Genomic DNA, 25800 nt, shown 5'->3' on the forward strand with positions numbered 1-25800 from the left:
AGCGAGGGTGAGACTTGGGAAGTGCAGGCTGGGAGGAAAATGCCAGTCCCCAGGCCTGACACCCTCCTACCTACCCCACCCTTCCCTGCCCCCTACAGTCCTGTCCAAAAACAGCAAGCCCATCCACACCACCATCCTGAACCCGCACGTCCACGTGATTGGAGAGGACGCGGCTTGCATCGCCTACATCCGCCTTACCCAGTACATCGATGGGCAGGGCCGGCCTCGCACCAGCCAGTCAGAGGAGACCCGGGTCTGGCACCGCCGGGATGGCAAGTGGCTCAATGTCCACTATCACTGTTCAGGGGCCCCTGCCGCACCGCTGCAGTGAGCTCAGCCACAGGTGCACCTGGTGGGGGGGTTGGGGAGCGGCTGGGACAAGTGGGGTCAGAGGAGGAAGAAGACGTTGAGAGGTGGCATTGGGGGAGGATACATGGGCCATCCCAGAAGACTAATGAAGGCTGGACAGTGTGGTGGTTGTAATAAGTCATGCTCTGAAGTCAGACAGACTTGGGTCTGGCTCCTTGACTCCAAATTGGGTGACCTTGGACAGGTTACTTCCCCTCCCTAAGCCTTATTTTCCTCAGCTGTCAATAAGGAAGAAGGAGGGACTTCCCTGGCGGTCCAGTGGTTAAGACTCTGCCCTTCCACTGCAGAGGGCTCGAGTTTGATCCCTGGTTAGGGAACTAAGATTCCACATGGCTGCAGTGCAGCCCAAAAAAAAAAAGGAGCGGTGCCTACCTCCTTTGTTGTGGTGAGGATTAAATAATATACTTGTAAGTAAAGCACTTAGTAAGCAAATGTGAGGCAGTGTTATGTTTAAATACTAGCTTCTCCCCCATCCTCCACCCTCTCAGGCAGACTTGACCACGTATGTAGTGTGTTTAAGTCTCTGGAACTCCTCTGTGTGGGTATTGTCCTCTGTTCTGTTACCACGTCTGTTCTGTTTGACAGGGGCATAAGGAGATCCCAGCCGGAGGTCAAACCTTCGCAGCCAGTGGCTCTGGAGGGCCTGAGTGACAGCGGCAGTCCTGTTCGTTTGAGGTTTAAAACAATTAAATTACAAAGCGGCAGCAGCCAATGCACGCCCCTGCATGCAGCCCTCCCGCCCGCCCTTCGTGTCTGTCTCTGCTGTACCGAGGTGTTTTTTACATTTAAGAAAAGAAGATCGTTTAAAAAAAAATGGGATCCATACCGTGATGCGTTTTAAAACCACCAATAGCCCTTGGGCTAGCAAGAAGGCAGGAGTTTGTGTGATGCCCATCCTGGCACAAGCAATGGGCTCACCTACCAGCCCTGAAGAGGTGAGCTTAGCCTCTGGCCTCCATGGACTCAGGGGACCAGGCAAGAACTCTGACAGAACTTTGGGGGCTGTGATGTGATTACAGCCCCTGAGGTGGCCTACCTGCCCCAGGTCTAGGAATGGACGTCTTCAGAATTTGTATACACGCCTAGAATGAGGCTGATGAAGAACATCATGGCCAACAGACCGACTTGGGAGAGAACGCGGAGCTCCCAGCCTGCCGTGGAGGCAGCTGAGAAACAGTGGGCTCAGGACTGAGAAGCAGGGCCCGGACATTGCTGTACTGTACCATTTAGTATAGACGGGAAGAGAATTGGTGCTGCAGAAGTGTGTCCGCTACAAAGCTGATGAGAAACCTCGTGTTAGTCTGACATGCACTCACTGACTCATCCATTTCTATAGGATGCACAATGCACGTGGGCCCTGCTATTGAGGCCCAATCCTTGCAGCTGGGAAGTGGGAGGGGTTGCCGCTTTGCTTCGTGTTTGTTTTCTTATAACTTAGCAAGGAGAGAGCCAGGCCTTGGTCTGGGCTCCCCCTGCTGCCTTTGGCAGTTCTGTTTCCGTGCTGATTTGGATCATCTTTGTCTTGCCTTTTCATGCTGGTGGTCCCTGTGCTGACCCTCATCTGGACCTGGGCCCTCTGCCAAGTGCCCCTGTGGGATGGGAAGAGTGAGGCAGTGGGATTGAGTGATGGTTGTTTCTATGCATTCAGGCTGCCCTCGGGGCTGCCTCCCTTCTTACTCTTCCCTTGCTGCACGCCCATCTCTTTTCCTGTCTTTGAGATTGACCTGACTACTCGGGCAAGAAGAGGTATCCTCCACAAAGAGACCTCTTTACTGACCAACTGAAGTATAGACTTAACTGCTGGACAATCTGCATGGGCATCACCCTGTCTCTCACCTGCATGTACCCAAAAGAGATGTCCAGAGCCAAGGCTCCTACATTCATTGTCCCTCTCTGTGCTCAAGGAGTTCCATTCCAGGAGGGAAAAATGTATAAGCAGATAGCAGAGAAGATAATGGAGGAGCAATTGGTCATGGCCTTGGTTTCCCCCAAAACAACTGTGCAGACCTGTCTGCACAAATGTCTGCACTACTGGGGGATAGATGGGTAGGCCCCAGCTCCCTGGACTGCCTTAAGGAGTCACAGGACCTGGGAGAAGAGGCAAAGCTACAGGTTTACCTTGGAGCCAGGTGAGAAGAGAGCAGACTCACAGGTGCTGGTGCTTGGATTTAGCCAGGCTCCTCTGAGCACCTCCTGCATGCCCCAGCCCCTGGGCCCTAACCCTTTCCTGCCCTGCAGCCTGCAGTACCAGCACGCAGACACCTTCACCACAGGGTTTGGTTTTGCTGGCTTGAAGACAAATGGTCTTAGAGTTCATTAAGACCCATAGCTTCATATGGCTGCTCCAGCCCCACTTCTTAGCATTCTTAATCCTCTTCTGGGGCTAATGTCAGCATCTATAGACAATAGACTATTAAAAAAAAAATCACCTTTTAAACAGGAAATGAGAAGGCATTTGATGCAGAATTTTTGCATGATGACATAGAAATAATTTAAAAATAGTGTTTGTTCTGAATGTTGGTAGACCCTTCATAGCTTTGTTACAATGAAACCTTGAAGATATTTAATAAAATAACCTTTAAACACTCCATTGTGTTACTGCTGTTGGAGGCTTAGATTTAACAGCCTGGGTTACAAGGCTTCAGGTGGAGAGATGTACCTTCTCCCACCCCTTTTGGGCTCATTTTAGAATAAGACTTCCTCATAAACTCATCAGCCTCCAATTAGTCCCCCGGTCTGCTGAGGCGGGTTTGGAGCAGGGGGAAGAACTCGGGCCCTTAGCGGGTGAGCTCTGAGTCTCGCCCCGCCCCCGGGCCCCGCCCGCGTCCAGGACAGCTCTCCCGCCCCTCAGTGGGCTGGCCCGGCTCCCCCTCCGCCGGGCCGAGTGGAAGAGCCCACACCCTCGGCCCGCCCCGGCTCCGGGACCCTCGGCGCCGACGCTAGCTGGACCGTGCCACTGCGCGGGAAGGAGGGGGGCGCCTCTGCCGGGGCGCTCGGAGCCCGCCGTCTATGAGGCTGCGACTCGGCCGAGAGCTGCGGAACACCGTTCGGCGGCCCGGCACCTCGGCAGCGCGGCGGCCCGGCCCGGAGGCGGGGGGGACCCGAAGTGGGGCCGCGAGCGGCTGCGCGCCGCCTCCCCCCGCTGGGAGCGGTGGTTGGGCCCGGCTGCGGCAGAGCGTTCGCTCGGAGATGGCGGAGCCGCCGCGACGCAGCCCGAGGCCCCGAGAGCAGGGAAGCCGGGCAGCCCCGGGACGTGGCGGAGCCCGGGGACAGCGGGGACGCCGCCCAGTCTGCCGGGTGAGCCGCCCTTGAGGAGACCCCCTCTCAGAGTGTGGCCCCCAGCCACGGTCCCCGCAGTTCTCCCCTCACAGACTTCCCTCAGTGTGGCCACGGAAACCTCCCGCAGGGGCGTCCCCGGCCGCCCCTCGGGGCGGCCTGCGCTCCCCTCCCCCGTCCCTTCCGCAGGCCGCCCTGGCAGTGGCCTCATTCCCCTCGGCTCGTCCCCTCCGCACGGGGCTCCTCCTCCCCTCGGGGCTCCCCCTAGCCCGACGCCCGCCCCGATGTCCCCGCAGACTCCTCCACGCGCCCCTTGCCCCATCCCCTTTAATGCTCCACGCCCGACTCTCTCCATACCCACCTGTAAGCCCATGTTCCCACCAGCAGGGCCCTCCATCCGTGACCCCCGTGTGCCAGCCCCCCACGCCCGTGTCGCTGCTCTGTCCCCCGCCTCCCGCGGCATCTGCAGTGCTGGTCTCCCAGCGCGGGGCCCACACCCCCGCCTTCCCCAGCACCCCCCTCTGTTGCTCTCCTCCTGCTGCGCCCGCACCTTTAGCCCCCTCCCCGCCGTGGTCCCGCTTCAGCATTTATCATCCCACCCCAGTACTCCCTCATCACCCCTTTCCTGAATATTGCTGTTTCTTCTAGGTTCGAAGCTAAAATGCAGTGGTTAAGACCAGGGCTGGAGCCTGACAGGCCTGACGTTGAATCCCATTTCCTCCACTGACTGAGCTGTGTGATCCTGGGCAAGTTGCTAAGTTCTCTGGACCTCAAATTAGTCATATGTAAAATGGGAATATTAGTTACCTCTTAGGGCCGGTGTGAGCATTAGATATATGGAAAGCTCTTAGAAGAATGTCTGGCAAAGTGTAAGCCCTCGGTGAATGTTAACTTATTCTTAACCTCGTGGGTGATACACCTCCAGTATCTGCTTCCCCACAGTGACTTCTTCTCACTACTGTGTTTGCCCCAAAAAGTTTCCTCTGATTCTTAGGATTCGTCCCTTCCCATCACCATTTTGATCCTTTCCCAGCTCTCTTTTCACGCCGATTAGTTTACCCAGGCCAAAGCAGAACTGTTCTTAAGTTGTCTCTCTCAGTTCTGAAGGACCCCATCTCTGCTTAATCACCCGGAGATGTGTATGTGTGTGTGTGGGATGTGTGGTAGAGAGAGATCTCCAGCCACTGGACTTAACTTCGAGTGACTAAGGTGGGGAGAGTGACGGTAAAGCTTCTAGAAGTAGTCTATCTACTTAAGGAAAAAAGTCTCCGGAATTAGGTCTCCTTAAAACTATTTTCTGATCCGACTGTTCTTACTCCTTCTCTATAATTGATTGTATACTACTTAAGCTCCTGTTGCTCTCTGTCATGCAGCCCCATTCAGTTCGCTCTGTTTTTGTAACAGGACTCAATCCCTCATGTCTCTCCAGGCTAGCTCAGGACCCTTCTGAGCTGTTCAGGGGTGAGGGTGTAGTACCACCTAGGCTAAGTTAGGAAAGAGAACTGGAGTGGATAGGGAGACAAACTCTGGACTCAGCTCTCTAGCTTTTCTTAGGTGCCAGTGATGTGGCCTGCTCTGGGGCTACATTGTTATCACCCCTCTTGACACTAGCACAAGTGAAATAAAGGGGAGGGATGGGTAATTTTTCACAAGCAATGGAAAAGAGAATCCCCAGGTTCTGGATTTGGAAGGTAATAGAATGATTAGCTAGCACCATTTCTCTTCCCTCTTGAATTTCCCCACCTGACTGCAAGTTCGTTAGTGCTGTTAACCTGTGGTGTTGGGTTTGATAGATGAGGAACATTAACAGACACATGAGTTTCCTCTTATCTGATATTTGGTTGGAGCACGGGACTTCTGGGGCTTTCCGTCCCTTCTTCACAGGATGAACAGAGCTCCTGCTGGCTGACCAACTGCTCTGTCACGGGTTGGGAACTCCTTTCAGAGCAGGTTCATTTTCAGCCTCCTGGGCTGTTTGGCCTCTTGTCGATGGGAAATTTGTTCCCTTCCAGACCTTGGATATACTGCTTCAATTCTGAGCTTAGCTCAGGGGGGAGAATTTAGACAGTATTCTAAGAAAGGGAACAGGCTGTGAAGCTAAAGTATGAGACTCAGATTATGTTGTTCTTCTACAGGAGCTTTTTTTTTTGGAGAACAAACCAGCCTGTGAGCAGGAGGTAAGAGAAATGGGGTGAAGAGGGGAATGGATTAATGACACAGTTTCAAGGAGAGAAGTAACCCATTGATTTCTGTCTTACAGATAGTGAGGGTAGAGATTGTGAACTTTGCTGACCTCTGATGTGAGGAGCTCAGCCAGGACCAAAGGTGGAGCCTGGCTAGATTTGCATCCTGAAGCCATGGGCCAGTGGGCCATGGTGACCTGAGACCAATGGACTCTGTCCAGTTGCCCCCTGTTGCCCGTTCTACCTCCCCTATCCTATACTAAGGGGACTTGTTTCCACCTTTTCAGGGAACTGACCCTGCAGGAATCCCTTTCCCCTCTTTTCATATCCTTCTACCCTCCCAAGAGAGCCTCAGCCTATAGAACTCCTACCTCCCATCCCCTGAGGTGGTCCCCATCCCTGCCTCACCTCCCCCGCCATGCTCAAGCTGTGGAAGGTGGTACGCCCAGCTCGGCAGCTGGAACTGCACCGCCTCATACTGCTGCTGATCGCTTTCAGTCTGGGCTCCATGGGCTTCTTGGCTTACTACGTATCCACCAGCCCCAAGGCCAAGGAACCATTGCCCCTGCCCTTGGGAGACTGCAGTAGTGGTGGGGCAGCTGGTCCTGGCCCTGTACGGCCGCCAGTCCCACCCCGGCCCCCCAGGCCGCCAGAGACAGCACAAACTGAACCCGTGGTCCTTGTGTTTGTGGAGAGTGCATACTCACAGCTGGGGCAGGAGATTGTGGCCATCTTGGAGTCTAGCCGTTTTCGTTATAGCACTGAGCTGGCACCTGGCCGAGGGGACATGCCCACACTGACTGATCATACCCATGGCCGGTATGTCTTGGTCATCTATGAGAACCTGCTCAAGTATGTCAACCTGGATGCCTGGAGTCGGGAACTGCTAGACCGGTACTGTGTGGAGTATGGCGTGGGCATCATTGGCTTTTTCCGAGCCCATGAGCATAGCTTACTGAGTGCCCAGCTCAAGGGCTTTCCCCTTTTTCTACATTCAAACTTGGGGCTCCAGGACTACCAAGTGAATCCTTCTGCCCCACTACTGCATCTCACACGCCCCAGCCGCCTGGAGCCGGGTCCACTGCCCGGTGATGACTGGACCATCTTCCAATCCAATCATAGCACATATGAACCAGTGCTTCTTGCCAGCCTTCGACCAGCTGAGCCCCCGGTGCCAGGACCCTTGCCTCGCCGGGCTCGGCTTCCCACTGTGGTACAGGACTTGGGGCTTCACGATGGCATCCAGCGGGTGCTCTTTGGCCATGGCCTCTCCTTCTGGCTTCACAAACTCGTTTTTGTTGATGCTGTTGCGTACCTCACTGGCAAGCGCCTCTGCTTGGACCTTGACCGTTACATCTTGGTAGACATCGATGACATCTTTGTGGGCAAGGAAGGAACCCGCATGAAGGTGGCTGATGTTGAGGTCAGTCTTTCTTTTTCCTGACTCATTTCTTTCCTTAGAAGCTGTTTCAAGCTCTGTCCTATCAGACTCCCTTCCTTGATTCTGAGCTTGTCATAGGTATGCTCCCTACCCTTTCTAGGCAAGAAGAATGCTACTTCTCATTTTTCTCCTTCTTAGTCTCCTGATTTCTCATGTCCCTGCTACTCTTCCCAGGCTCTGTTGACCACCCAGAACAAACTCAGGACCTTAGTCCCCAACTTCACCTTCAACTTGGGCTTCTCGGGCAAGTTCTATCATACTGGTGAGCTTATTCCCCTGCTCCTTCAGTGTATCAGTCTTAGTTTGATCTGTCTCTTCACTGTCCATCCTCCTGGGCAGACAGGTTGGAGAAAAGGGGCAAGGTTTGGGGTCAGAATGCTATGAGGAGCTAGCAGTGGGTATGAATTTAGGTTAGCATGGGCGGCTGGAGGGCAGGTTGGCAATCGGGAAAATAGACAGTCTTAGGTGGGCAGAGGTCAGCAGTGTTGTCCCAAGGATGGAAAGTGGTCAGTGTTGTTACAGAACAAAGGAGGGCACAGGGGCTGACCGGCTGTGGTCAGTGGTCAGTGTGTGGTCATAGGGACAGAGGAGGAGGATGCAGGGGACGACATGCTGCTGAAGCACCGCCAAGAGTTCTGGTGGTTCCCCCACATGTGGAGCCACATGCAGCCACACCTGTTCCACAATCGCTCCGTGCTGGCTGACCAGATGAGGCTCAACAAACAGTTTGCTCTGGTGAGACCCTTGGATCTCTTCCCCATACTTTCTCCCAAAGATGATGCTTCCTTCTCAACCTTACCCTAATGGGGTACCCTTTCCCCACCCTTTCCATTTTACTTTCTGTGGAGGCATCCCCACCCTCTTTACCCTCTACTCCCCAAACCTCACCAGGTCCTGGTGAGAGTCTCTGCCATTCCCAGGAGCATGGGATTCCCACGGATCTGGGGTACGCTGTGGCCCCCCACCACTCCGGCGTGTATCCCATCCACACACAGCTCTATGAGGCCTGGAAATCCGTGTGGGGCATCCAGGTGACCAGCACTGAGGAGTATCCCCATCTCCGCCCTGCCCGCTACCGCCGTGGCTTCATTCACAATGGCGTTATGGTGAGGGACTCCCAATACGGACTTGAATCAAACTCCCACATTTGGACAGCCTCCAACCTGCATTGTCCAAGTTCATCCATATAATAAGGGGTAGAGAGATGAAAAGTCATAATGCACATAGCAAGAGCTTTGTTGCTGTAACTTCAGACTGAGTCCTCTACAAACCCAGGGAATCCTAATGCCTCAGGTCTTTTGTCCTTAATCTACTTCTCATTCTACCTTTCAAATCTCATCTGTCCCTGTTTGTTCTTTTCCCTTCAGGTGCTGCCACGGCAGACGTGTGGCCTCTTCACTCACACGATCTTCTATAATGAGTATCCCGGAGGCTCTCGCGAACTAGACCGGAGCATCCGAGGTGGAGAACTCTTTCTGACAGTGCTGCTTAATCCGGTAAGGTGCCGAGAGGAAGGGCTAGAAGATTGGACAGCCAAAGTGTTTGCATACTGAGACTTTTGCTCACCAAGCCCACTTCTGAAGTGGGGTAGGCTCTCCAAATCTGACATGCAGGCACCCCCTTTCAGATCAGCATCTTTATGACTCATCTGTCTAATTATGGAAATGATCGGCTGGGCCTGTACACCTTTGAGAGCCTGGTGCGCTTTCTCCAGTGCTGGACACGGCTGCGCCTACAGACCCTTCCTCCTGTCTCTCTCGCACGGAAGTACTTTGACCTCTTCCCTCAAGAGCGAAGCCCCCTTTGGCAGGTATAGGTGGAGCTCAGGCTGACCTAGAGATGTGATGGGGGTGGCCGTTGAGGAAAAGATTATCTGATTCTTGGCCTCACCTTCAGAATCCCTGTGACGACAAGAGGCACAAAGATATCTGGTCCAAGGAGAAAACCTGTGATCGGCTCCCCAAGTTCCTCATTGTGGGACCCCAGAAGACAGGTGAATCATCCTTAGGCAACTTCTGTTGCCTTGCCTTAAACCCAAAGAATTCTTTGGCCAAGGAACTCCCTTCTCATACCCACCCCTCATTAATCCAGTCCCTTGAGTGATTCTTAACGTGGTTATACATCAGAATCATCTGCTGAGTTTTTTTTGAAAGACCCACAAGTGATTCTGATGCACAATCAAGGCTGAGAACTACCATTTTAACCCTTCCCTGGGCCTCTCTCAGGCTTTCCTTTTCTCGCTCTAGTTTGGCCAAACGGTATTTTACCACCCAGAGTGATTATTTTCTCACCTCTTTCAAGCTGATGTTGTTGAGGTGGATTCTCTCCCACAATGGCCTGGACTTTCTCTCTCATTTAGGGACCACAGCTATTCACTTCTTCCTGAGCCTGCACCCAGCTGTGACTAGCAGTTTCCCGAGCCCCAGCACCTTTGAGGAGATTCAGTTTTTCAGCGGCCCTAATTACCACAAGGGCATTGACTGGTGAGACCTGGAATGCTTCTCAGGACACTCCCTTCCCCTAAAATACCCCATTCCAGCTTCTCCCAGCACAGATGTCCAGCCCCTTCACTCTGCAAATTCTCTGCCTCTCCTCTCTACTACTTCCTAGGTACATGGATTTCTTCCCTGTCCCTTCTAATGCCAGCACTGATTTCCTGTTTGAAAAAAGTGCCACCTACTTCGACTCAGAGGTTGTACCACGTCGGGGGGCTGCCCTCCTGCCGCGAGCCAAGATCATCACTGTGCTCACCAACCCTGCTGACAGGGCCTACTCCTGGTACCAGGTGAGCCTGAAGCTAGGCACACATCAGAACTTAAGAGAGGTGGTGACTGCTAGAGAGACAGAAAGGAATGAGGGTAGGGAAACTAAGCTAGTGCCTTGGGGAGGGGTGCCTATGCGGTCTGTTCACTAGACTAAGAGGAAGGGCAGAACAATGCTGTCAAATCACCAATTCCTTGCCTTCCTGTTCCTTGTCCTTCAGCATCAGCGAGCACATGGAGACCCAGTTGCTCTGAACTATACCTTCTACCAGGTGATTTCAGCCTCCTCCCATGCGCCTCTGGCACTTCGCTCCCTACAGGACCGTTGTCTTGTCCCTGGCTACTATTCCACCCATCTGCAACGCTGGCTGACATATTACCCCTCTGGACAGGTACAGTTCCCCAGTAGCCCACATGGGGGTCCCCTTCCCCTCCTTCTCCCTTCAGCCCAGAGGCTTCTAAGGAATACAGAGGGAACCACATCCCTGTCCCTTTAGTTGCTGATTGTGGATGGGCAAGAACTGCGTACCAACCCAGCTGCCTCAATGGAGAGCATCCAGAAGTTCCTGGGTATCACACCCTTTCTGAACTACACACGGACCCTCAGGTGGGAGAGCATGGCCCAGGGGAGGATGACTCTGGGGGAAATGGGGAAGCAGGTCGACCGTGTCTGATTGGAAGAGACATGGATTTACCCTGTCTTGCAAGGAGAGACATGTGTCCCTCTGGGCTGGGAGAGGTAGTGTACATTTATGAGGCTTGGATTTCTTTTCTGTCACCTAATGGCCTCTTCTTGTTGAGCAGGTTTGATGAAGATAAGGGATTCTGGTGCCAGGGACTTGAAGGTGGCAAGACTCGTTGTCTAGGCAAGAGCAAAGGCCGGAAGTACCCAGATATGGACACTGAGGTAAGCAAAGCCAGGGACAGGGTATCCCTTTCCACCTGTAAGATCTGATTTTGTCCACTCCTTACCATTTCTGACTTCATTTTTCTCCTGTTAGTCCCGCCTTTTCCTTATGGATTTTTTCCGGAACCATAATTTGGAGCTGTCGAAGCTGCTGAGCCGGCTTGGACAGCCAGTGCCCTCGTGGCTTCGGGAAGAACTGCAGCATTCCAGTCTGGGCTGATGTATCAGCCTCCCGTACCAGGAAAAGCCCCCTTCTTCCCTAAGGGGCAAGCCCAGAGCAGGGCCCACAAGGGGGATTAGAGTGGCCTGGCCCCTCCCCCTTCTACCTCAGTGGCCTCGAGGCCTGGGATGGCTAAGAAGGGAAGGGCATCCCTTTCCCATAGCTCTGGGGTCTAATAAAGGGGCTTCCCTTGATACCCCACAAGATGGTACTAGGCACCTTTGGCCCATGGTCTTGGAAGGTAGGGGGGGAAATGAGAGGGTCCAGGCAGGGTGTAGAGGAATGTATTAATCCAGTGCTTTCCCTCTTTTATCCCCAGCAGTGTATCTATCTATAGTGGCCGTGGGAGGGACCCCTTACTGTGGGATCAATGGGATCTACCTGTGGCCCGGCCTCTCTAATGTCATTCACATTGAATGGGGATGAGGTCAGACGGTGGCTCACAGAGCTGAATATGAGCCCTAGCTGTGGGCTAGAAATGAGTTTAATAAACATCCTTATTTTTGTGTTTTGTCTGCCTCACTGGAGTGGGAGAAACCTAGAATAAAAGCAAGTATCAAGATTTTCCTCTGCCCCAGTTCAAGGTTCATCCACACATGGAGGGAAAGAAGGGAAAGGCCCAGGCAGACGAGAGTAAAAAAGAAGTTTATATATTTATAAATGCCAAATAAATACCAGAGGCCACCCAACGCCCCCTCCCAGACAGGGCTGTCTCCCCCAACCCTAGGCTTCTAGGATCTGAGACATCTTGGCCCCAAGAACAGCTGCCAGTCTGGGCTACCAGGGAACTGAGTGGGGATGATCTGTCCAGCCAAGATTCATTCCCCCTTTGTGAGGGGTCCCCATAGCCACAGGCCTGTGTCCCTGTATAGGGCCCTAGGGGGGCCAGACTCAGGGGGAGAAGGTGGTCATCTCGAGTGAGACCCGCTGCCACAGCTCCTTGGTCTGTTTGCTGCGCTTGAGATTCTGCAGGATGTCGTTGAACTGCATCATGCCCATGGGTGTCAGGCAGAAGGCGCTGCGAGCACTGCGGATCGCGTTCACAAAGTCGTCGTAGTCGGCAGGGGTCAGGTGAATCAAGCGGTGGTGGATGTACTGGAAGACGTGGGGAGGATAAGCCACTAAGCACAGAACCAGGCCCCTCCGCCCTGGCGTGCTGGGTGATCTGTTCCCTGCCTGCCCAGGAGGTGTTCCACCCTGCTCCATACTTCCTGGGTTATCACCTGCATGTATGCCTGCTGGCAGCGCTGCACCAGTTGGTGGAAGGCCGGGGCACGTAGGTGGTTGTGGGCATGAGCGGGGCTCAGCCGCTGCAGCGTCTCCATGACGATCTCCTGCAGCACAAACGGGCTCAGCACCCCCTTGGCTGCCCCCACACAGAACTGGTGCACGTAGTTCACTCCTGGGGGGCAGGGGGAGGGGCATGAGACGGGGGTGGCCACCTCTGCCCTAGGGACCCAACTTTAATCTCAGCTCTGGCCTGGCAGAGAGCCTCCCTCCACCCCAGGAGCTGAGGTAGCCCCCCGCCCCTCGCGCACGCACACATACCCGACCAAGGCCTCAACTCTGAGCAAGAGCTAGGAAGGAGGTCTGGGATGGGAAGGTGGGGGGAGCAGGTGAGGGCGGACAATGGTCCTGGGGAGGGGAGGTGTTACCCAGCTTTGCTGCCAGCCCCAGCAACCATTTGACATCATCAGTGTAGGGGGGGGAGCGGGAGAAGTTGTTGGGGTGATCATTGTGTGCCCGGCGACCCAGCATCTCCAGTGCCAGCATCCCTGGGAGAAAAGGGTGGGCACGTGGTGAGGGTGCGTCCTCCACCCTCTACCTCAGCCTCGTACCTGACCCCACGGTAAACCAATTAAGAGGTATGGTGGGGAGGGGTCACGGAAGAGCCTCTGGCTGCAGGTGGGGGCACAGGAAGGGCCCTCCTCTCACCGACACGGTAGGCGGCGTGCAGGTGGTGTAGGCTGTGCGGGTTGACAGGCTGACTGTGAGTCTCCTCCTCGGGTGGTGGAAAACCCCCGCTCACCAGAGGGCTGGGCTGTGTGGGCAGGGCAGGCAGTGAGGCACCCTGGATGGCCGGAAACGTGGAAGCTGGATGGACACTGCTCACTGAGGGTGGGATGAAAGCCACATGAGGAACTCAGAGCCCAGAGAGGGACAGAGAGGATTCCCTCCCCCCGTCCCCTGCCCGGTGTGCCTCCCCTCCATTCACCTGTTCCCTGTCCCCACAACTCACAGGCCACACTGGTGGGCAGTGGGAGCCCTGGCTCTGTGTGGTAGGGATGTACTGTGATGGGTGCCATGGAAGGGACGGGGAAAGACACAGCAGTGGCGGCAAGTGAGGGGGGAGTCACCGAGTAAGGGTACTGAGCCCCCAGGAATGCAGGATGCACACCCTCGAGGCGGGAAGAAAAAAAGGAAGATTCCAAATTATATTAGGATGTAGCTCTTCCCCGTTCATCCCACAGCTGGGTATCCTGCATTTCTTATCTTAGTTGGGCTGGGTCCCCCGACTCCCACCACCTCACCAGGACTCTTGGACAGCGCTGTTATCCTCCCAGAGTACCCCACTCCAACCCCCCCGTGAACTCCCAATGTGCTCCCACATGCCCAGTCTCCAGTAGAACATTGCATACTCACCTGTGGGTATGCAGAGCTGGGCACAGGGAAGACGGCAGGCCGGGGCATATGAGGCATGGGGTGGGCGGGGTGAGCTGGGTGGGTGAGGTATTGAGGGCTGCAGGGCAGGTGGGGCTGTAGAGCAGTGTAGGGGTGCAGGCCAGGGGAATGACCATGCCCCAGTCCTGGACCCGGATATAAACTGGACCCCACCGAGATGACTGGCACCACTGTGGCTGCTGTCACTGCTGCTGCTGCCGCCGCCGCCACTGTAACCGGCTCAGTCCCTGGGACCCCCCTGCCCTCAGGCAGCCCCCGCCCAGCCTCCCCAGCTGCCCTGATCCCACTGGCACTACAGCTTGTAGCCCCTTCACGGGCTGTGGATGAGCCACCTGCTGTTTGCTCATATAGCCAGAACCACTGGTGAGCAACCTCAAACAACACTTCGGGGTATACGCCCCCACCCTTAGCCGCCTCTTCCACTGCCATGCAGGCCTTCTCCAACATCAGGTTATCCTGGAAGGGAGGGGCAAAGAGGGTTAAGGGGGAAGGGCTTTACTCAGAGACAGTTCTAGATGACATTCCAATGTCTCCCTCAGAGTTGGCTGGTTCCTGGGGAGGCATCTAAGGTCAGGGCCAGTGCCCAGAGTCAGTGTCAGAGCAGTGAATGCTTCACACAATGAACACTTGTTGACCAGTCCCAGTTCCAAACTAATTTAGCTCCTCCCAGCCAAGTCCCATCATCTCCCTGAGGCTTCCCCTAAGGACTCCATCCTGGTGATCATCTTGGTCCCTAGACTATAGGCCACATTTCCTTACCTATGAAACACGAATAATCCTGTTCTCAGAGTTGTAAGGTAAAGGATGTAATAGATGTGAAAGCACATTACTATGTCAAGTGTCACCATGAGAGGACCAACTGGATAGTTTGTGAACTCCAGGATATGGGAATCAGGAGCTGGACCCAACCTCCCTGCCCAGATGCCCCAAAGCAGGTCCGCAATTGCCTGTAAAAATACCTGCTCCTTGCACTGCACCAGGGCCCGCTGGATCTCATTGGGGTTCAACGCATGGGCATGAGGCAGGCAGCTTAGGGCTAGTTCCGCCGCTGCCCTCACCATATTGGAGTCTCGTGCCCGTGATGCCCTGTCAGCCAGGGATGCAACCTCAGGGGGTGTCAGGTGCCCATCCCAGCATTCTACCAGTATAGTCAGGGCTGCGCTGCCAATCTCCATTGCCTGGCCTTCAGGAAAAGGAGAGAAAAGCAGAGTGGGGTTAGCACGGGCAATGGGAATGGGAATGGCATCTCTCCTATCAGGTCAGTAACTCCACAAAGATATGACATCATCATCAATTAATCCCCTTCCCATACCCAAATCAACATGCTGGATTTACCTGTAATCCAGGAAACGTGGGAAGAGTAAGTACGTGAGAGCCAGTTGGGAGAAACAAAGTTGTGCAGGCCAAGGGCATAAAGCCCAATCTCGAAGGCGCAAAGGTGCAGGTTACGGTGAGGACCCTGGTGGCCCCCTGAGGAAGATGGATGTGTGAAAATGGAAGTGCTGCTGTTGCCCCCTGCCTTGATCAGCACCGTCTTCGCCAGCTCGAAGTAGAAGTGTGCAGCTGCCTCTGACGGCTGATTGGGTACATGGGGGGCATGACTCTCAGGACGGCGGCCCTTGTACCTGAAGGGGCAATGGGGTAGGGACAGGGATTGGGGTTTCTCTGAGGTGGGCGTCCAGGTAGGTTGGAAAAGACCAGGGTAAGTGAGGATGCTGACGGAGACAACAGTTGGATTACACTAGGGATGTGGCTCTCGGGGTGGGCCAGGTCAGAAGACAAGGATGTTTTTTCCCACTGACCTGCCAACTTCAACTGTCTTCGCCCGGGCCCCTCCACTGGCACTGGCCCGGCGACTTCCACTGGAGGACGAGGAGCCAAGGGAGTCTGAGGAAGAGCTGCTAATGCTGTCGCTGTCCTGTCCTCGGCCCCAGGAGGTAGGGGCCCAGCCCCCTCGAAGTGGCCTCCGGCTTAAGGTTGGGGAGCTATCCGACGTCGTTTCAGGGGCACTGCTGTCAATGCTGGCCATGCCTAACCCCCCCCCCCAAGACAAGACAGTCTCAGAAGTCAGAAGCTCCAGAATTCAGACTCCAACCTTCAGGAATATCCTTCCCTCCATGTCATCCCGTGGGTTGTTACCTGTGTGCTTCTTCTTAGGCCGCCCTGGTGAGCCCCAGCCCCGTCCATTGTAGCCTCCACGGCTGCCAAGAGCCAAGCGGCTGGGGACCTTTCCCTCTGGTCTTGGGGTCAAAGCTGCCTCAGATGGGAGACCCTCACAGGGGGAATGTGGGGAACTCTCTGCGTAGGGAAGGCAGGACATTGGGATGAGCCTGGGAAAGGGGGGCCCAACACAGCTCCATACCACACATCCCCCCTGCCCAGTGCCCCCACCTCACCAGGCACATTCTTCTCTGTGAAGCCCTCAGTGGGGCCTGGCCCAGCCCCTGCCACACTCCCTGGCTGAGCAGGCCCTGCAGAGCCTGAGGTCAGAGGTTGCAGGGCCCCTGGAGCAGATGGGCCCCCATGCTTTGAAGGAGACCTCTGGCTGGCTGTGGCCGGGCGGCTAGATGAGTAGAACGAACTCAGTGTCTGTGGTTTATGCGTCTGGCTCTCTCGATCCAAGAGTTTGTCTAAGATCTGAAAGACAGAGAAGCGGTGACTGGATGCCCTTTATCTCCTGACTTCTATTACTTTTCTTTCTCCTTGAAACAGCTTAATACTTCCTCCTCAGGAAGACTTTCCCAGTTCTAACCACAGGAGAACCTGCTGGAAGACAGGGGCTGGCTTACATATCTTGGTATCCCCTATAACATTTACCACAGGACTAAGTATATTGATATTCAATATATATTGAAATAAATGAATGAATGAACGACTTTATGCCCCCTGTTTCTCTTCTTCCACCCCAAGCCCAAGCATTCCTATAAGAACCATTGGTCTCTCACGTTCTTTACGAGGTGTTCCCAAGATTCCCCCGGTATCTCCTGTAGGTAGAATAGCCCTTCCATTATACTAGAAACCCCTGAGAAAGGTGATAAAATTTGCTCTCTCTGCCTGTCGAAATCCCAGTACCTCAACCCCTTACCTTTTTGAGTTTGGCCTGGTCGTCTTTGTAAGTGATCATTAGTGCCAGGGCCAGGTCACCCTTCTCCCGACGTGTGCCTTCACATAGCAGGGGATGCTCCGCCTCACTCACTGTTGTCTTCATGCCTGTGAGAAAGAGGCGCTCATGGGGTTTGTGAGTAGCCATAACTTGCAAGACAGCCAAGGGTAAACAGGCCAGGGCTCCCCAGCCACTAGCATGTGAAGTAAGGAGTTCTCCTGGTCCAACCCACCTTCCCTATGGAAGGTGCCCACTGCCTAATACATCCGGCCTAAGCTCTGGTCTGCTTTTTAAGACCTTCATAATTTGGCCTTCTCTATCACCCCAACATATCCATCACTTCAGGGAAGTTGGGCTCCCCACTCTCATGAAGACTTGATTGCCCCTGTGTCTTTATTCACAGTGTTTTGTCCCCCTACCTAGAACTTAACTGATCTTTTAACCCATATTCCATACTCTATCCCCTTCCTAAGGCCTTTCCCTAGAGTCCTGTTTTGCTGTCCTTGTAACACCGAACATTCATAGCCCACGTTTTTGCCCTCAATTCTTCAGTCTCGTAGGCACTATGTGTCATGGCACATACATGTCATGCTGGCTTTCCCCTTACCATAGAGCCCCTTCAGAAGAGGGCTCACGTCTCATGCACTTCAAGGCCTGGGCCAGGCTTAGCTCACAGACGTGCTCAAGACACTGACAGACTCACCCAAGGCAGCAACTGCTGCTTCAAATCCCAGCTCCTCATCCCCAGGCATCTCGTTGTTCCAGTTGCGACTTGGGGGCCGGGAACCCGTGGGAGAAACCACTGGATAAAATTTGGGGTAAGTTAAGAAGACAGAAGTAGCATGGGACAGAATGAAAAGGGAAGAAACCCAAGACACTCATCATTCCAGATCCTTCCATGAAGCTGCCCGATGCTTCTTACAGGCGATTCAGAGCCTTGGGGCTCTTGGTTTCTCTTTAGAGAAAGCTACCCCTGCCCCAGTTCCCCTTTCTGTAGTGTCAGGCATCATACCTGGAGTACAGAGAACATCAAAGATGAAACTGGCCAACATGAGAGGCAAAACAGGCCGATAATCACAGAGTGTCCCCTCCCGAAGCTCCTCTGCCCGGCAGCGTACAGTACTCATCTCACTCGGACCCAGAGGAATCTTCTTGAGCAGGGCGGCCACCTCAGACTCCTGATATGCCAGCTTCACCTGAGGGCACAGGGAGGAACTAAGACCTCAGTCACCCCAGTGGAGATCAAGGTGTGAGTCTCTGAGGAGATGGCAGGGCAAGACGCAGATAGAACTTCTGACCTCCAAGGCCTTGGTGGAAGCTGGGGGCCGCTGTAGCTCCAAGGCAAACATGCCCACTCGGAAGGCCAGGTTGTGGTGCTCTGGGCGCTCACTTAGCACTGTTAACAGGAAGGCCGCCTTGGTCAGGGTGTTGGTAGCCACCCAGGTCTGACGGCTCGTAGAAACCTTGTTCTTCTTGCCCTAAAGAGGGAAGCACAAGGAGGCAGGCAGATGAGTCTGACTCGCCTTGGTGGAGGGAGGAGACTCTAGCCTGGGGTGGGGCGTGGGAGAGGGTTATGGGTAACTGGGGAGGGAGGGGGGATTCTCTCTCACCTTGGCAGGGGGCGGCTCTACCTTGAGGTCAGGTGGGTTGGCTAGCAAGTCCTGGGCAAGCTCCACGGTGAGGCGGGAGGCCTCACTGCTATAGCCGTGAGCATGCAAGGCCTCAGCACAGGCAAATAATATCTGGAAAGAGGACATGGGCACCAAACATGTTGCAGAACACCATACTCACTCATGCAGCAAATATCCCATGAGCACTTGCTATACACTGGGCCCTATGCTAGTCCTGGGTATACCACAGAGACTCACAGCACATTAGAGAAACAGACACATAAACACACAAACAGGTGTGAAGCTGGCTACTACTGGGAAAGGTCCAGAGGGGAGCAGATGGGCAGGATACCTCAATGGGACTTGGGGCAGAGGGGCAGTCTCAGGGAAGACCTCCTAGAGGACATGATCTCTAAGATCTCTGAGGCCTGAAGAAGAAACAGGGGCTAACCAGGTAAGATGAGGTAAGAATATTCCAGACAGAAAGGCCAATCCGTACAAAACTATGGATGTAAGAGAGAGCATGGCAAGCTACGGGAACGGCTCAACTGAGTGTAGTATAACTGACATAGTAGCTAGATGAGGCTGGAGAAGCAGGCAAAGTTCAGAACAAGTGAAGCCTCATAGGTCATGCCAAGGACCTTCATCTTCACCCTAAGGGTAATGGGAAACCACTGAAGAGTTTTAAGCAGCAGAGTGACAAAATTATACATTCCAGGAAGATCAACATGGAGAGAAGAGAATGGACTGCAGGCAGCGAGGCCAGTTAGGAGCCTGCTGCAGGATTCTAACAGTCACACAACAGTCCTGTCAATCGCAACCAGAGGCAGGTGGTCCCTCTCCCAGCTACGGCTAAGAGGCACCCTCAGAGTCCCCTCCAAGCCCCCTCACCTCCATGCGGCTCTCCTGTTCCAGTGGCTTCAGTCCGGCAAACAGGTCGTGTTCCTCCCCAGCCCCGCCCTCAGCCTTCTCTTCCTCGCCCCCAGCACCATCCTGGGCATTCAGATAATACGCCTGGTAGTCATCCTCCTCCTCTCCAACCGCAGGGGCTGCCTCTTTGGTTTTAGGGAGCCCATTGCCACTCTCATCTGTGGAAGCGAGGTCGTCCCGGGTACAAAGCTCCCTGGGCAGTAGGTCAGGGGGGCCAGCAGAGGCTGTGGAAGGCTCAGGCCCTTCTGAGAAGTACACGCCACCATCTTCTTCATAAGTATCTGGAGGTTCAGGAAGGAAGGTAGAAGGGCCTCGGGAGCCACCAGGGTGAGGGCAGGGTGGTGGGCTCTCCGGGAATCCACCAAAGGTGCTGGCCTCTGCACCCAGGGCCAGGCTGCTATCATCCAGGCTCATCTCAGCCAGATCCGGCTCCAGGGAGCTGTCTTCACTGCTCAGCCGTCGCTTGCTCCCGCTGCCTGCTGAGCCCTTGCCCCCACTGCCAGCCCCCCCCAATGCTTTGGCTTTGCCCCCACCTGGACCCATCTTATGCAGAGCCTTATCTCCCCCCTCGGCCGAGAGGCGGCGGGGACCCCGCTGCGATGAGAGGACCCCCTCACCCAATCCCTTGCGCTTGGCCCCAGGCTCCTTGGGCCGCACAGCTGGCTCGGCAGGAAGAGGGCGGGGCCGCTCCCGGGATTCTTCCAGGCCCCCGGATCGGGAGGCACCTGGCCGAGGGGGCAGGGCTCGGGCCCAGCACAGGGCCAGCTTCCTGTCAGTGGCACTGTAGGTGACACCGGGAAGGGGGTAGGCCTCTTCCCAGTTGAAGTAGCAGGCCTCCACTGCCGGCCGGAAGCCAGGGAAGAGCCGCTCCAGGGTCTTCTTGTGCTGTCCCCGCTTCACGTTCTCAATCACCTTCAGCTGCCACTGGCGCAGCTGCACACACAGCTCCCGGCGCCTGTGGGAACAAAGCGGGGGCCAGGAGGGCTTGTGGGGCCTACACTGCGCCGAGCAGGGATGGGAGGAAACGGGGAGATGGTATTCCCCGGAAGCGGGGCACAGGGAAGGACCCCAGGAAGCGCTTCTTGAGCCAGCCCCATAGACATCACTCGAATACTCAGGGATTTGGGAAAGTGGGTTATTTAGAGGAGGGATGGAAGAAAGCCTCTCAGGAAAAGAACTCATAAATCACTGGAAACCCTAATGCTCAGCACCTCCCATTTCCCTAGGACTAGAAAAATGGTACGTGTGTCTATGTACAGGAGATGAGGGCTCGGTCTGTCCAGGGCTGGCCCCATCTCCCGGCGGTGGTGAGCCTTGGGGGAGACTCACCGCTGGGGGCTGAGCGCAGGGTCCAGCACAGCCAGCCTCCACAGTGTGACCATCTCGTCACACATGCTGGCGCATGCGTGGGCCGCCACCTCTGACTGCCCGTTGCTGCGGCCTGTGTGCCCACTGGCGCTGCTGTGTGAGGCTGAGGTGCGCACGCTGTACCACCAGCCTGTTATCTGGAAACAAAGAGGACTCTGAGATGAGCCTAACAACTTAGAGGAAGACAGAGGAGCCCCATGCAGTGTCCCTGTCAGCAAGAGGGGAGTGCGGTTAAGGGAGGGAGAGGATGAGCCAGCACGGGCCTCCCCAGCTCTGCGGGATTACCTGTTCGTAGGTGAGGCACTGGTCGGTGAGGATTTCCAACAAGGGGGCAGCATTGCTGTCCCTCCGCTTGAACATCTCCCGCACGATGCTAAGCAAGTTCCAGACTCCCTCTGGCTCGCGGCCCCTCAGTGGGCGCAGCAGACATGCCCATTCAGCAGCAGCCGGAGGCTCCGTGGAAGACAGATACATGGAGTTCACATCACTGTGAAAGTCGCAGAGTGGAAAATGATGACCCTAAGATGGGGCTGAATAAAGCAGGTGAAAGAGCAACAGGACTTTGACACAAAAGGGGTCAAAATACAGAGTACAGGGGAAAAAGTATGACCCAGACAAAAATTCTTAATCGCCCTCTGCCTCAGTTTCCCAATCGCTGAAAGGAAGCAAAATAACTCCTGCTCTACCTAAGGACAGACCACTCTGTGACTACATAAAATTATCATCACCCACTGATTTCACTAGTAACATGTCGTATGCGCCAGGCAGTGTACTGAGTGGGGGGGGGGAGTGGGAGAGGTATGCATTACTAAAACAAAGAAACTGGCCATGGCCCGAGGGATGTGCCCCTCCCACCATAGACACAGGCATGAAGAGATCCTGTTTACCTGAACACCACAGGGGAGGGGCCACAGAACTTGTGCAGTGTCTTCTTGATGTTGTCAGTGAGTGTTGATTCATCCAAATACCAAGTACTCTGATCGGAGGCAGACGGCCCTGCTGTGGGGTCTGGGGGTGACAGGCAGTCCGTCACCTAGAGGTAGGAGCCTGGATTCGCCTTTAGTAAGTGGCGCTCTGCACCCCCAAGCTTGCTTTCTTCCTGCTGCCCTTCTTTCTCACCACACTCACCTGGGGCTCCACATACTGTATTGATGGCTGTTGACTGGGAGGAGAGGAGTTCATCCAGGAGACGCTGGGCTGTGGGCAGGATCTGAGGGGGAAAGGGACACAAAGGCAGAGGTGACCCAAGGAGGCCTGGGCCTAACAGGAAGGCTAATATGCAGCCCTGGACTAGTCAGAGAGGGTGTGTCAACCTCCCTCACCTGCTGAGGGAGCTCACTGATGAGGTACTGAGCAAACTTCTGCAGCTGGTCCCTCTGCAGTCGAGACAGGGACTCTGACACTGGGGCCCGCAGGCAGACTGCAGAAGCCTGAAGGGAACACCGAGAGAAATGAAACAATCTGGGAAAAGGCTTGCTGACATCGGAGCTGGGGACAGGGAGGCAGAGTAGGAGAGGAGAGGGGGCTCACATTGTGGCCAGGCATGCAGCAGAGAAGGGGGGGTGGAGCGGAGAATAGGGCCAGGATAAATTGGGAGGGCCTCACGTTGTGGATGCGGAAGAGACAGAGTGCCACGACGTGGGTGCACCATTTGGCCCCAGCCCCACAGGTGCAGCTGCAGGAAGTGACCCGGCAGCGGTCAAACATCACAGCCACGTTGTAGGCCCCTTTGGGGGGGACCATCTGAGGTGGCACCACTGTAGCACTCAGGTGGAACCCTGGGGAGAAACATAGGTATGGTCAGGGAGAGCCACCAAGACACAGGTCTCTGCCCTTGACCCTGGCCCTGCAGTTCTTCAGACAACCCGCTCCAGCTTCTTGCAGTAGTTTCTTAATTCTTAACACAGGGGGTGGAAGGAGCAGGAAGTACCAATTGGTGAGGGGCCCTTACCAATCTGCAGGGGGTCCTTCACAGCCCTCATGCGGAATAGCTGATCCCCACGCTGGAACTCATCTGCACTGCCGTTGGCCAGGCAGGAATACAGTCTGGGAGTGAAGAAGAAGACATGGCCACAATGCAGCAAATACCGTTCCACAGACCCTGTCAGAGACCACCACGCCCCGGGCACTCTCCCCAGTGTCACATCGTGCTGGGGAAAATCCCAGGTACTCCCTGCCCTGGCTGCCTCCTTACCGCAGCCCCAAGTACGGTGCCCTTTGTTCCATAGGAAGCCCAGCGCACGGTGTGGAACATCAGGACCCCACTCCCCACCGTCAGTCCTTTAGCCTCACCGAATATCCTCTTCATTCTCAGGGAAGCTCCAAAAAGCAATTCGGAGTTGGAGCTGCTCAGGCACCGGGGGGTAAACTTTCTCCACCACTTCAAATGGGATATGAAACGCCACCTGTTTTGCTGACAGCTCCACCAGCGGGATCACCAGTCCATCTTTGGAAACAAAGGTTGAGGTAAGGGGAAAGAGGAGGGGAAACAAAAAGGGCCATGATTACTTGGCACCGATGCCAATGCCCCATCTTGATGCGCCCTCCCCCCTCCCCGCCTTCACTATGAAGGAAAGAGGACATCTGGATGAAAAACCAAGGGACCCTCCTGTGAGGATACACTAACCCTTAAGACTCCATCTGGGGAAGGGGAGCTAAACAATCCCCAGCCTACAGCCTGCTAGAAGATACCAGGGATATCCCAGAAACTCCTAGCCAAACAGGTGTATCCCAGGATCCTAGCAAGTAATGAGTTTCACCTGGCTTGGCATCTAATTTCCCATATACCTAGCACTTGAGATTCATATTACATTGTGTATATATCTCCCCTGGCATTCGCTTCTCTAAGTGCTTTTTTTTTTTTACTGCCCCTTTCTTTTTTACTATCCCTTTTTTAACTATCCCTCTAAATGACTCCATGCCTCCATCTAAGGAGGGAAGATAGGCCAGAAGAGTTGAGAGGGACCTCCAGAAGCAAGAGAGAGTCTGCACTTTCTTTGGCACACCTGAGCCCTGGCTTCCCACAGTGGATGCCCTGGGGTGTGGGTTGGGGGTGGAGAGGTTACCCCGAGGGAACCTGGCTGTCACTCTTGGACTCACCTGGAGTAAGATGGAGCTACCATTCAAAGTTTCCCACACTGTTTTAATCAAAAAGCAGTGAAACGCAACAGACTGCATATCTCACCAAATTGCTAGTCAGATTAAAAGACATATAGAAAATAATGGTGCTGAAAGGAAACTTTCTAAAAAAAAAGTCAGTCTTCTTATTTTATAAATGAGCAACTGAAAAAGGGTAGGGTTGGCAGGGGAGGGGGGGAATGCCATGCTTTCCTAGATTTTAACCTGTTCATAAAGATACCAATATGCTGAAAATCTTCACCACCATCTTCAGTTACTTCCCTCAAAGTGAGGGAGCTCTAAGCCTACCCACACATGCAAATATGAAAGAAGCAAAGAGTCCATAGAAGACCCATAGCGAAACTACCTATGATGTGTGTGTGTGTACAGGGCATATGCTATTTCTCCAAATGAAGGTAAATATTACCACTCCTAAACAGTGACACATGTAAATTTCCCTCTGTCCCTAAGGGGTGCTGGAAATCTCTCCGGGGCCTTTTGGAAAACAGGACCTTAGCATGTCCAGAGTAGAATCACAAATTAAACCCCTCAACTGGTGAAAAATGTCCACTTCCAATGAAGCTCAAACTGTGCCTTGAGGAAGGCAAGAATGTGGTGAGTCATGAGTCTGCGGGGCTTCTGTTATCACTCTCTTCTCCATCTTCTTTAACAAAAGCAAAATTCTTCACAGCACTCATCAGAAAGACCCAAGGATGAAAGAAACTCAAGTGAAAAGCAAGAAGAGTGTTTCACGAGACTCGAGAGTCAAGTACGCACACTCTTCCCCAGGCCCCAGATGAAGGAAATCTAAGGCTTTAGTACAGTGGTCCCAGGCTTGGCTTCTGACAGATGTTCAATATGGCCAGGAACCAAGTCTCTGATCTAAACCTATGTGACACCCCTCTCGTAGGCCAGTTCACCTTCACTTTGCTCTGGGTGGAATTCCTTCTTGGTGCATCGGGGATCAGAGATCATCACCTTGAATCAAGAAGCTCCCAATACACTTTGCAATGGGGTGACACACCTCAAGTGGTCACTTCTTCACAATCCACCCCCTACCCACATTCTTTTCTATTTTCTGGCCTGCCTCAGGCTGAACTCGGTAAGTACTCCCAAGTCAAAGAGGGAATTCTTCTCCTTTACCCCATCTCTTACGGCAAATGAACCACAGAAGATCTACTTTCTGTCTTTAATCCTATCCAAACAGGCAGGTGTGGAGAAGGCAGCCCCAGGAAGACCGGAAAAGCGACTCCTGAACAGCTCCCGAGCAGGGACAGCTTGGGACAGCTCCCAAGCAAGGACAGCTCTCGAGCAAGGCCGGAGCAGGGCCTGCCCGCTCCCCTCCTTCCAGCTCATCCTCACCTCGCATTCTGGTACCGCCACTGCCACCTCCGCCACCGCCGCCAGTGGGGGAATTGGGCCCCGCTGACTGTTTGCGCCATCCCCGCCAGTTCTGGCAGAGGCTCTCGGCCTCGGAGATGAAAGAACAGAGCGAATCCTCCTCGAAGCGGTCCGAATCCTCGAAAGAGAAGCGCTCTCCGTCCTCCCACTCCGCGAACATCAGCTCAAAGGGGCCCGCACCCCCCGGGGCCGGGTCCCCCCCCGCGGATCCGGGGCCTGGGCCGCCGGCCGGGGGCTGTGGGGAGGCCCGGGGCCTGAGGGGCGAGCCGGGGCTGGGGGTGGCCGGGGCGCTCAGGGCGGCCGTGCCGGGCGAGGATCTCAGGCCTGGGAGAGACACGGGACGGGGCCTTGCCCAACTGCGAGGTGTGAACGGGGATCGTGGCCAGTCTCCGAGATTCAAGGCCCGGACGAAGCGCTCGGAAGCCGGGGCC

General features: G+C 54.7%; 3 protein-coding genes across 8 annotated transcripts in view; 2 read left to right on the plus strand and 1 right to left on the minus strand.

Moving 5' to 3' along the window:
* Nucleotides 1-2957, plus strand: part of CAMK2G (calcium/calmodulin dependent protein kinase II gamma) — a 53184-nt gene extending 50227 nt beyond the window's left edge. For 3 of the 5 annotated variants that reach the window (XM_024740698.1, XM_024740713.1, XM_024740721.1), the window contains 2 exons: nucleotides 99-343; nucleotides 955-2957. In XM_024740698.1, coding sequence (XP_024596466.1) covers nucleotides 99-331 — 233 coding nt within the window. In that variant the 3' untranslated portion in view covers nucleotides 332-343; nucleotides 955-2957. Of the gene's footprint in view, nucleotides 1-98; nucleotides 344-954 lie in introns of those variants that run through there. The other 2 variants (XM_024740731.1, XM_024740738.1) reach the window with 1 other exon arrangement.
* A 362-nt stretch (nucleotides 2958-3319) lies between these two features.
* NDST2 (N-deacetylase and N-sulfotransferase 2) lies at nucleotides 3320-11669 on the plus strand. The gene is made up of 15 exons (XM_024740678.1): nucleotides 3320-3666; nucleotides 4294-5822; nucleotides 5906-7251; nucleotides 7444-7531; nucleotides 7850-8004; nucleotides 8190-8375; nucleotides 8637-8765; nucleotides 8897-9079; nucleotides 9166-9262; nucleotides 9629-9752; nucleotides 9880-10054; nucleotides 10253-10423; nucleotides 10529-10638; nucleotides 10836-10938; nucleotides 11033-11669. The coding sequence occupies exons 3-15, from the start codon at nucleotides 6247-6249 to the stop codon at nucleotides 11156-11158; spliced, it is 2652 nt and encodes an 883-aa protein (XP_024596446.1). The 5' UTR covers nucleotides 3320-3666; nucleotides 4294-5822; nucleotides 5906-6246; the 3' UTR covers nucleotides 11159-11669.
* A 115-nt stretch (nucleotides 11670-11784) lies between these two features.
* ZSWIM8 (zinc finger SWIM-type containing 8) lies at nucleotides 11785-25671 on the minus strand. 2 transcript variants are annotated; one of them, XM_024740817.1, is made up of 26 exons: nucleotides 25331-25671; nucleotides 23144-23297; nucleotides 22803-22897; nucleotides 22382-22629; nucleotides 22174-22281; nucleotides 21980-22061; nucleotides 21739-21859; nucleotides 21137-21338; nucleotides 20813-20988; nucleotides 19445-20438; nucleotides 18554-18685; nucleotides 18242-18421; nucleotides 17956-18139; nucleotides 17647-17745; nucleotides 16926-17050; nucleotides 16237-16477; nucleotides 15980-16138; nucleotides 15643-15871; nucleotides 15176-15465; nucleotides 14800-15023; nucleotides 13802-14296; nucleotides 13374-13557; nucleotides 13094-13270; nucleotides 12814-12933; nucleotides 12382-12560; nucleotides 11905-12253 (listed from the first exon to the last, which is right to left on the minus strand). In XM_024740817.1, the coding sequence occupies exons 1-26, from the start codon at nucleotides 25527-25529 to the stop codon at nucleotides 12050-12052; spliced, it is 5601 nt and encodes a 1866-aa protein (XP_024596585.1). In that variant the 5' UTR covers nucleotides 25530-25671; the 3' UTR covers nucleotides 11905-12049. The 2 variants fall into 2 exon arrangements, with proteins under 2 accessions (XP_024596594.1, XP_024596585.1); XM_024740826.1 differs by lacking the exons at nucleotides 21980-22061; nucleotides 22174-22281; nucleotides 22382-22629; ... (1 more) ...; nucleotides 23144-23297; nucleotides 25331-25671 and having other exon boundaries at nucleotides 11785-12253; nucleotides 12382-12492; nucleotides 21137-21381; nucleotides 21739-21855.
* Between the last annotated feature and the right edge of the window lie 129 nt (nucleotides 25672-25800).

Source organism: Neophocaena asiaeorientalis, unplaced genomic scaffold (genome assembly GCF_003031525.2).
Source record: "Neophocaena asiaeorientalis asiaeorientalis breed wild unplaced genomic scaffold, Neophocaena_asiaeorientalis_V1.1 scaffold484, whole genome shotgun sequence".
NCBI classification, from domain to species: domain Eukaryota; kingdom Metazoa; phylum Chordata; class Mammalia; order Artiodactyla; family Phocoenidae; genus Neophocaena; species Neophocaena asiaeorientalis.